Consider the following 11,276-nt stretch of genomic DNA (forward strand, 5'->3'; position numbering starts at 1 on the left):
TGAACTTGTGGCTTGAAAAGGCTGGTATAGTTGATGCGTTACAAGTGTTGGATTTTGACACAAAAAAAATGAGTAATCTGACATTTATACATTAAGCCTCCATCATGTGTTTATTCCAATTGACAATCGCTATGTGGAGGGGGAGGGTTAAATGTAGAGCATTTTGATGGATTACATCTCTAAAGGGTCATATCAGGATCGCCTTTCCTTTGCCCCCATAGCAATGTGCATGTGAGATTAAGTTGGAGTGTGCGCGTTCATATACTCCCTCCCCCACCCCATCCGCTGCCCCCGCTCCTTACCCCGAGTAAGCATGAAACCAGAAATGAAAGGCAAAAACGCTGCTTTATTCACTGCGAGAGCCAGCTGCAAGCCTGACAATAAACCACTTTATATACAGGAGCAATTTGATTCCAGTTCAAGACGATACTGCGCGTGCCAGGAGAAGGAGAGGGAGAAGGGTAAAGAAAAATAAATCCCAAGCATGGGATAATTCAAAGCAGACTAGAATACACCTGAAAAGTGACTCGGGGACGACAGAGTATCGCCAGGCAGAATTTTGACAGGGAATGGAATCTCTGGCCGGCCGCGGGAAACTCAGTGGAAACCAAGAGATGCATTTGTCATTTCTGCCACTGTTGCTTCCATTGCAAAATGATGGACCCCTTCCCCCCCCCCCCCCCCCCCCTCCCAAAAAAATTATGCAGAATTATTTTCGGTGCAGGGGTCAGCTGGCGGGGGGGGTCCCGCAAATGAATACTTGGACAAACAAGAGTTTTATTTGTGAAGGGTTATCGGTGTGCCCCTATCATAGCAGCAAGGTGGACATTTTTGGAAAGGTACCATTACACGGAGCTGGATTTCAAATACTGGGGACAGCTACTTGTCCACTCGGGCAACTAACTCCCCTGAGCGCAGTCTCCGATTCAGGGCTAGACTTTAGAAGACTCCATTCGGTGATTTCTCATCTTGCTCCATTAGCAACATGACATCTTCCGCTCCTATCAATACCATTCGGCGGGCTCGATCTAAACACGTCTCATTAAAAAAAAAGGGCTTAAGCGATTCGTGTCAAGCCTGGTCTGAAACCCGAGCCCTCTCTGCACAGAAACACCTCCAGCGGCCACATTCACACCCACGGCTGCACCTCCCGACGTGGGGAGTGCAAAATGTGACCGAAAAACACAGCACCTTGGATGTTACACGCGTCAGTAATGAACGTTAAATTAAACCGCTACACTGTAAACCGTCATTAAGCATTTTTACCCAGGAAATCCCCCCCCCCCCCCACCACCCCTCACAAACCATCCTTCCAATCCGTGTTAGCTGGAATCTGATAACCGACTGCACGAAATTCAAATAGTTAAGGGATCTCTGAGGCAACTCACGTCTCCCATTGAGCATTCTGCAAGAATATTTATTGAGCCTAAGCTCGATTACTGCATTGAGCGCCAGCCCAGGCAAGTCGAATGCAATCTGCCAGTTTCCGAGCATTTCAGATTTAAAACAAAAACACCAATTCCCTCCGCTTCCTTATTTTTTCCCCTCTCTCTCTATTCTTCCGCGCAGGTGGTTCCCATGTCCCTCTCATGCCTGAGGGACAAGGAAACGGGGAAGGGGAGGGGGTAGGAGAAGGGTGGGGGGTTGGGTTGAGCGGGGAGGGGGGGGGGGAGAAGCCAAAACCTACCTTCCACACATGTGACCGTCAATAAAAAGACAAGGTATGAAAATATAACTCCACTTCTCGTCCCCATCTCCTTGCCGAGGAAACAGAGTCCGTGCCTGCAGCATTTACAACAGCCCGTCCGAAAAATGGATGTTAACCAATCTCCAGCCGAAATCCCCTGGATTTTGCAGTCCGGTTTCATACTGGTTGTGATTTTCTCTCTCTCTCTCTGTGTTGTGGTGAAGTGTGTGTGTTGTGTGTGTGTGTATGTGTGTCGCCGCTGAGTTTCCCTTGTATGGTCCGCGGCACTCGAACACTACTGCGAGTGAATGTGTTTCTGGGATACCACAGCAACCTTGAACGAGGACTCAACCATCTCTCAGCCAACAGGGGCACAAACTCCAGGCTCCTTCCCACTTGCCTTGGCTGTCGAAATGCGAGAGTGCCACTAAAGAGAGGGAGGGAGAAAAATCCAACTGCTGGGAGCCAGCCAACTCCGATGGGGTGGGGGTTGGTGGAGAAGGTTTGGGGCTGGAGGAGGGAGGGGAGGGAAGGAATCATGGCGTGTAATTAAGCATTTAACTTCGAAGTGCCAACGTTAGAAAGGAGAGATGTTTAACATTCATACACTCTGCCCATCGATATTGCCCACACGCCGTGCCAGTGCCTCCAAAAAAACACACAAATATAATTTAAAACATCACACAGAAATCAGATACTGCACATTAAAAGGGATGGGGGGCTTAATTCGATCTCTGGTGTAAACTGCGTTCTAGGTATAGCAGAGGAGGGGAAAGACCCTCCGTCCATCACAGTATCCGAGCAATATATCATTTGGAGATGATTTCTTAATACAATTAAACAATCATGTCGCGTCGAGGGACCGTGTGTCAGCTTCTAACCATCACTGGGGGAGGGGGGGGGGTGGTGGATAAACGCATTTTTAAGTTTGTTTAGCCCAGGAAGAGGCAATCAGCATCATTCCAGTCTCCATCGCCTCGACTATGTTCAGTTTGTGCTAGGGTTGTTCCCTGCACCTGGCAAGTGAGATGCTCGCGATGCCCAGACGCATGCAAGACCATGTCCCTTGAAGATAAAATCTGTGCCGCTCGAGTTTGCATTCGTTCCTCCGCCTAACGGGTTAAAGGAGTTCAACAGAAGAACACTTGTGCCACCTACAGGCCGTGAAGCGATGACCTGATAGCAATCCTCGCCTTCAGCTCAGATTTCCTGTTTAAAATTCCTTCAAACACACAGACACCTGCCTGGGGAACACGGTGTTGGCGAATAATGGGGTCACTTTCATCACAGGGCCTTTACTTAATACGTTCATTTTTAAAACAAAACTTAATTTTGCGAAGACGCCAATGGACTTGCAACTAGTCGGAGAATGGATTTGAGTGGCAGAGAAGATAGAAGATATATTTCTGAAGTTTAGCGCTGTCGGATACATCGTGCATTTTAAACGTTTCATGAAAATACTTGGGGAGGGGGACAAAGCTGAAGAGTCGTTTTCCTGAGAATGGTTTGCAGTCCAACATTTTCGGTGGGTGGTTGTTAATTATTTTTTAACGTACCAGATACGCTTTTCCCTCCCCTTTTGAGGAATACTGGTTGGTGGAACATCCTTTGCATGACAAATCTGGCGTTGGAATTGAACCCGGAACTTCTGGTGCACAGGTAGGGACTCTACCACTGTGTCGCAAGCCCCCCCCCCCCCCCCCCCCCCATTCTTAATCATAGAATATTACAACATAAAAGGGCGGCCATTCGGCCCATCGTCCCGGTCCTAGCTCTTTGGCAACCACTCTTCAAGTGCTTGTCCAATTCTCTTCCGAAAGTTCCCTTTGAATCAGCTTCCGCCACCCGTTCAGGCAGAACATTTCAGGACACCGCAACGTGCTGCGTAAAGCTAGTCTCCTTCTGCCATCTGGTTTATCTGGTTTACCCCAGTGTTTCTATTCGTACACATTGTACTGAGCAATGGACCCCTTATTGGATATTTACGCCATTCGTTCATAAACATGTCAGCACCGACATACTGAACAGCAACAACCCCCCCCCCCCCCCCCCCCCCCCCCCCCCCCCCCCCGTCCATCTGCAACATCTGCAACCTCTGGTGAATCTCTTCCCTCCTCACAACATCCCCAAGCCCTCCCCGCTCGCCGATTCTGAGGCACACTTAGGCCCATTTCCATTGCTCCAATGTAACTTGGTTTGATACGCAATTTACAGAAATCGTTTTGTCATTTTTCCTCAAATGCATGTCTCCCTCGATAATATAGCTGTCTTTAACTTATTAGCGTGTTTCTTCACTTGAAAGTTTACATGGAACAGATTGACGAGATTGAAACCTACAAAAAAAAAACAATTATATAATCACTGTTGGTAAAACATGATTTTCCTTGTTACTCATTCTGTGATGTATACATCAAATACATGCCTAGAGCTATGTTCTCGACTTATTTTAAAGCAGCACGCCAACACAGCTATAACATCTCGCCTTCTGCCTCGTTTCTTTGGCGCACATGCCTGAAACACACACAGCTCGCTCTCCTATCCTGGAATCCATTTCGTTGCCTTTCACGGCAGCCGTTTCTCTCCCCTGTTGTGCATCACGTCAAGTTATTCAACTCTCCCCAAACGCACTATTTGCCCTCGTGACTTTGTTGAGAATACTCCCTTCCAGACGCGCACAGGGAGCCAGCGTTGTTGCTCGCTCGCTCGAACGAGTGGAGGGTCCACTTGCTACTTAATAGATTAATTGAAGAAACCGCAGGACAAAATCACATACGTGATCGGCGAATTATTATCTCAAATTCTAAGGGGCGAGCTGACAATATGGACGTTCGGTGATGGATATCTGCAATTATAGGAGTCTTTTAATTAAACATATTTTTCTGCCTGATGTACAACTGGTCATGTAAGAAAGATGAAGAAGCCACATGTATCGATGCTGGCAATATTAACAACGCTCAGGCCCTTACAGCATTACCTATATATATTTAATATGGCTTGAAGAAAATTGATGTATTGTGAAATAAAATTAACTGATATTCCACTTTGAACTGTTTAAGCCTATGGTCCATCGAGTCCATGCCTTGTGCTGTTTAACATGCCGTGACTGATCATTGTGCTGCGGATCGCTGAATGACCAGAGGGGCCGCTGCCGAGCACAATGGCTTCGCACAGATATATTCGTGTTGCAAATGTACATTTCACACTGATACAAGCATGATATTCCCTTCTTCGAGATGTTCGCGCATTAGCTGCTCCGCACAGGTTAAGCAATCCTACTGAGCTTCCCAAAACCCCATTTTGCAGGTTTTAATACAGAAAAAAACATGCAAACTCATCTCTGCGGCAAACAAGTTCCCATCCTTTTTTTTATCAGTGCTTGCAGCTGTTCTTAAACGATCCCCAGGGTCCTGCCTCCATCACCCAACCTGGGAATCCATTGAACATATTGATTCGTCTTTGTTAGAGGAGCATCTCGCTAAAAGTCTCCAGATTTTATTTTGAACTTGCACTCTTGTCCAATTGTGATATATTTTCAACTAATGTGCCCAATTTATTTGACGTCCTTTCTGATCCTTCCAAAACTGAAGAACCACTTTCTCCAAATTTTCTTCAAAGTTCAATCCTCCTGCACTGGAAATCAGCAGAATGGTTCTTCCCGCTTCAGCTTGGAATCCTGGAAACACAAAACACAAGCCATTTAACCCATCTGTTCCGTCCTCCTCGCTTGCTCTTTGACTATGCAATGTTTCTTTGTGAAATAAATATCCAATTTTCTTTTGAAACTTACACGTTTCCATTTATACATGCGAACAAGGAGCAGGAATAGGCCATTCAGCCCCTCGAGCCTGCTCCGCCATTTAATAAGAACATGGCTGATCTGATAACCCTTCAACCTGCATTCCACCTATCCCCATAACACATCGTCCGCTCCCCCTCACGTCTATCCACCTCTGCCTGAAAAAGTATTGATATGGAGATGCCGGCGTTGGTCTGGGGTGAGCACAGTAAGAAGTCTTACAACACCAGGTTAAAGTCCAAACCTGTTGCACTTTAACCTGGTGTTGTAAGACTTCGTATTGTGAAAAAATATTCAAAGACTCTGAGCGAGATCTCGCTGCCCCCTGCAAATCCCGATATGGCCCTTAAATCTCGCAAAGGCATGGCATCAGGCTGGTGTGAATCACTATTGGTTTTCAAACGTGAAAAACGGTCACGATGGCCACGCCAAGGACACAGAGGTGCCTGGAGGCTCCGGGGGTTGAGCGACCAGACTGAGCATTGCCCCCAGGGCCAGGTGGCAGTGAAAAGGGGATGGTGCCAAGGGGGCAATACCAAGGGCCAGTGCCAAGCAGGCTCTTGAATGGGCAGTGCTTAAGAGGTTCTGGCAGGAGGTAACACTCTAATGGAGGGGGTTCCCATTATGTATGGTGGCAGAAAATGAAATGAAATTCGCTTATTGTCACCAGTAGGCTTCAATGAAGTTACAGTGAAAAGCCCCTAGTCACCACATTCCGGCACCTGTTTGGGGAGTTTGGGAACTGAACCGTGCTGCTGGCCTGCCTTGGTCTGCTTTAAAAGCCAGTGATTTAGCCCAGTGTGCTGAACCAGCCTCTTGAGGTTGGGGAGAGGTGGGGAGCCCCGATGACAGAGCAGGATGGGTCCACAATGTTGACATTGAGGTTGTGCCCCAATTCTCGGGAGGGGAGTGTGGAGTGGGGGGGGGGGGGGGGGGGGGGGGGGGGGGGGTTCTCAATGCTTGGCATGCGGGAGGTGGGAGGTATGCCCCAATACTGGGGGGTGATGATACCAATGGAGAGGTCCCAATCTTGTGCGGGAGGGGAGGACCTTTTGAATCTCAGAATCCTGGCTTTATCGGTGTGTTTACCCACTTCCACCCATTCCCCCCCCAACCTCCCACCAGCACTTCAAAATTATATAGAATGACCTTTAATCAGTTGAGGAAAGACGTCTGTGAAGCCGATAAGTTTCACACAGCTATTCCTGCCTGATCCAATGCAATTTTGGGAAAATGTTGTCCTCTGATTCCACAGCCTTTTCAAGAACACAGCCCTCTGAGTAAAAACATTTTCACTCATCTCCAATTTAAATGGGCGACCCCTTATTTTTAAACATTGAGCCCAAGTTCTGGAGTCTCCCAAAAGAGGAAACATCCTCTCCACATCCAGCCTGTCAAGACCCCTCACTATCTTATATGTTTCAATCAAGTCGCCTCTTACTCTGCCAAATTCCAACGGATACAAGCCCAATTGTTCCTCAGAAGACAACCTGTCCATATCAAATATTGATTGGTCAAATAAACCTTCTCTGAATGGCTTCCAATGGATTTACATCCTTCCTTAAATAAAGTGACCAATACTGTAGAGTACTCCAAATGTGGTCTTAATAGTGACCAGCACAACTGAAGTAAAAACCCTTCCTACTTTTGTATTCAATTCAACTTGCAGTAAATTATTTTCCTAATTACTTGTGCTTCTGCATACCCACCTTTTGTGATTCATGCCCGAGGACACAGAGATCCCTCTTCACCTCAGAGCTTTGCAATGTCTCACCATTTAGATAAAATTATTGTTTTTTTATTCATTCTGGCAAAATGGAAATGTCACATGTTGTCACATTATGCTCCAAAAGTTGTATCTTGGCCCATTCATAGATCATAGAATTTACAGTGCCGAAAGAGGCCATTCAGCCCATCGAGTCTGCACCGGCCCTTGGAAAGAGCATGCTACTTAAGCCCATGCCTCCACCCTACTTTTCACTTAACCTATCTATATCTTTTTGCAATCTTCACAACTTACTTTCCTACCTCTCTTTGTGTCATCAGAAAATCTGCAGCCCTTCCATCCATCCCTTCATCAAAGTCATTTATGTAATTTGTAAACAGTTGAGGTCCCAGCACTAACCTCTCTGGCAACCCATTCCTGCCAACCTGAAAATACGCATTTATGCCTATTCTCTGCTTCCTGCTCACCAGCCAATCTTCTATCCATGCCAATATGTTACATCCTGAAACATGAACTTTTATTTTCTTCAATAACCTTTGAAGACTCACCTTATCAAATGCCTTCTAGGAATCTAAATACAGTAGATCCACCGGTTTCCCTTTATCCACAGCACATGTTACTGTAAGAATCCTTCCTGCTTATTTCCTTTGTTCCCATTTCTTTTATGTTATTTTATTATTTTGATCCACGGACCCATATTTGGAATGTACCTTTAAGCAGAAGACTCAAGGTTGAAACAGCCTGTTTTTCATGTGTTCCCAGGTTTTTTTTGAGCGGAGAAGCCAGACTCCTCAGACTGAGTGGGTCTTAGGAACCAGGTTTGGAGGAACTTAGATTGATTGGTTAACTGTCAACCAAAGCATTTGGCCAGGGACCGTGTCCTGCCTGACAACAGTCAGTGATTGAATCTTGCTTTATGAAAGAACTGAGAAGAAGTGTTTAGGCCTTGGAAGTGAAAGAAAGCTCTCTCTCTCCTGCTTGCTGAAGTGAAAGAAGTGCTGTATTGTTCCTAAACCAGTGAATGCCCAGCACATCCCTTGCTGTGAACCTAGAAGAATGCTTCATCGGCAGAGAAGATAGACAACATTACAGATAAATTCATCTAAAGCCTAGAAGGAAGGCGTATCAAAATTAAAGCTCAACTTCAGAAAGATATTGACTGGAAGTCATCCCAATGCATCAAAGATCCCTATCCTTTTATTTTTATTCATATTTTCTTTCCCTTTGCACACCATTTCCCCACTGTGTTTTTTTTAATGTGTGTGTGTGTGTTTAGAGAGTGTGGGTCGTTAGAAAGGGTGTGTGTTGGGGGGGGGATTGTTGGAAAGGGGTATTAGACAGTCAATTACATTTTCTGTCTGCTTCTTAATTATAATACCCTACATAAATGGTTAATTGTGTTAAAGTTACAAATCTGGTGACTGCAGTTTATTAGGCTCAACCAAGTACCTTGAGTATTTTAAAATAAAATCTGATTTTATTTAAATCTGCACTAGCCCATGGTGGTCATGACATCGTTTGGGGGTCGGTTCCTGTACCTTTGGAAAGGCAGCCACTGACAATTTTGGTACAGTATATATTAAAGAGGCACCAGGTTTGCAATAGCATGACAGGATGGTTCTAGAAACTGCAAAGGCCTTCTTTCACGTGGAGGATGGAGCACTTGCCTTTGGTTTATTTGCAAGGGCTTGGGAAAGACAAGTTTATTAAAAGTAGAGGTGGTAGTTAAAGCTAAAAAGTCTGAGATATATGATGTACTAGTTGAGTGCTTGGGTCTATTAGAAACACAGGGCCCACAAGTAAGTAGTCCAGGAGTGTGGCATCAGAAGCCCTTTCTGATGGGGAAAGCAATCTGGAAAAGATTTGGTTCCAGTTTGAGCATAAGAGGGAAATGAGGAGGTTAGAATTAGTGACCTGCCAAGAGCAAGAGGGAGCCTAATCCGAAAACAGAACCCAGTGGGGACATGCTTAAGTTTATACAGGCCCTACAAAACTTGAGGAAAATTATGCAGAGGCATGGTCCATGGCATTTGAGGAAATAGCAACGCAAATGGAGTGGCTGATGGAAAAGTGGAAATTACCCTTGCAAAGAAACTGATGGGATAAGTGCAGGAAATTTATGCTTCCCTGCCAGAGGGGGTGTCTAAGGTTTATGACAAGGTAAAAAAAGACTATTCTGGGTGCATATACATTAGTTCTGAAGGTATATCGGCAAACGTTTCAGAATTTAAGGAAACAGCCAGAACAGACTTATGTTGAATTTGATAGGGTTATGCAGAATAATTTTTCTAGGTTGGTACAAACATTCAAGCATTGGGAGTTGAATATATCTATGAGGTTCCAAGTCAAATCATTTTGTTGGAAAAATTAAAGAATACAATATCTTCTGTGATAAGAAACCATGTTGAAGACCTATGGGTTACAACCACTAGACCGGCAGCAATAATGGCTGACGATTATGAGGTCATCCATAAATTTAAGCCATTGTCACACCCATAATTTAGAAAAGGACTGTAAGTAGAAGAGTGAAAGGAGGACATATAGCCAAGGTAAGGATGGAGAGCCAAGAATTCTCTGAGATCCTCATCAGGAAAGGAAGGAAGGAACTGAGGGTGGAGGTAAGACGCGAAGACCTAAGAGTTACCAGTGCAATAAAGTGGGAAATTTTGTTCAGCATATTGGGAGCTGCGAGGAAAGTCCATGGGACTTATTGGGGTTCATAGGGAGGATTCTGAAAAGAGAACAAAAGTGGAGAATATTAAGGGCAGACCGTAGCTCGAGATAAAACCCAGAGACCTGAGGTAAACACTACTTGGGAACAGGTGTGATGAATGAGGTGGATGGAGATATGCCAGGTTTTTGTCCAAGGGGAAATTCACCCCATTTTCATCCAGTGATGTAGCCAAACCCATAACTATTTTAAAGGACACAGAAGCTATGCAAACTCTCTTATTGGAGTTAGATTTGGTTTTCCCGCTGGAGAGTTCCATGATTGCTAAGGTGTCAGTGAATGGGATAAATGGAGATTAAATCCAGGTTCTATTTTATAAAGTGTATTTGGAGTGTAATTTATTATTATGTCCAGTAGTTGTCGGAGTGGATAAGAAGTTACCAGTAGATGGAGTAGAATTACTTTTGAGAAACAATTTGGCAGGAATGAAGATTATAGCTTCACCCATGATTGCAGACAGTCTGAGAGATGATTAGGACATGGAGCAGCTAAAATATATTTTCCCATCATGTGCGGTGACCAGGGAAATGGCTAAACAAAGTCTACCACCAGAAATTGCAGTTATGGCCCAAGCAGATGGGAGAAAAACTGAAACTATCCTTGAGGACGAGGATAATTCTGAGGAAGCGTACAGTGAGACTTCATTAATTGTGGCTCAGAAGGCACACCCAGAGTTTAATAGATTAGCACAGTCAGCTGTCACAGAAGTTGAGGCTGAAGGGGTTTCAGAGTACTATGACATTAAAAATGGAGTACTGATGAGGCAGCAGAGACATTCTCATGGACCTGCAGATGAGGAATGGATGGTTGTTCATCAGATAGTGGTGTCCCCAAATATTTTAGGAAATACTGCGGGTGTCAGATATGGTACCAATGGCAGGACATGTGGGAATTCGGAAAACTCAGGCATCAATCAACAGGCACTTTCCTAGCCAGGACTGCAAAAGGATGCAATGCAATTCTGTAGAACCTGTCATTCCTGCCAGGTAAAAGGTAAAGCACAACATGCAATAAGACCAGCACCTTTGATACCCATACCAGTGTTTGAAGAACAATTTAGTGGGGCATTGGTAGATTATGTAGGACCATTGCCAAAAACAAGGGCAGGCCACCTGTACATTCCTACAGTCATGGATATGACCACACAATTTCTGGAAGCTATAATTAAAATTACAGCTCAGGTAGTTGTGGAAAATTTGCTATGACCTACCCTTAGAAGTACAATCTGACCAGGGTTATAACTTTATGTTTAAATGTTTCAAGGGCATGATTCATAGTTTAGGTATCAAGTAACTGAAGTCAACCGCCTGTCACCCACAAATCAAAGGAGCTTTGG

The 11,276-nt window shown here is 44.9% G+C and overlaps 1 protein-coding gene across 1 annotated transcript in view; it reads right to left on the bottom strand.

Annotated features, from left to right (window-relative positions):
- csmd3b (CUB and Sushi multiple domains 3b) overlaps nucleotides 1-2,032 on the bottom strand; it is a 2,394,280-nt gene extending 2,392,248 nt beyond the window's left edge. The window contains exon 1 of the mRNA XM_038809755.1: nucleotides 1,688-2,032. Coding sequence (XP_038665683.1) covers nucleotides 1,688-1,868 — 181 coding nt within the window. The 5' untranslated portion in view covers nucleotides 1,869-2,032. The remainder of the gene's footprint in view (nucleotides 1-1,687) is intronic.
- Nucleotides 2,033-11,276: the final 9,244 nt, after the last annotated feature.

This window comes from Scyliorhinus canicula, chromosome 10, assembly GCF_902713615.1.
Source record: "Scyliorhinus canicula chromosome 10, sScyCan1.1, whole genome shotgun sequence".
Lineage (NCBI taxonomy): Eukaryota > Metazoa > Chordata > Chondrichthyes > Carcharhiniformes > Scyliorhinidae > Scyliorhinus > Scyliorhinus canicula.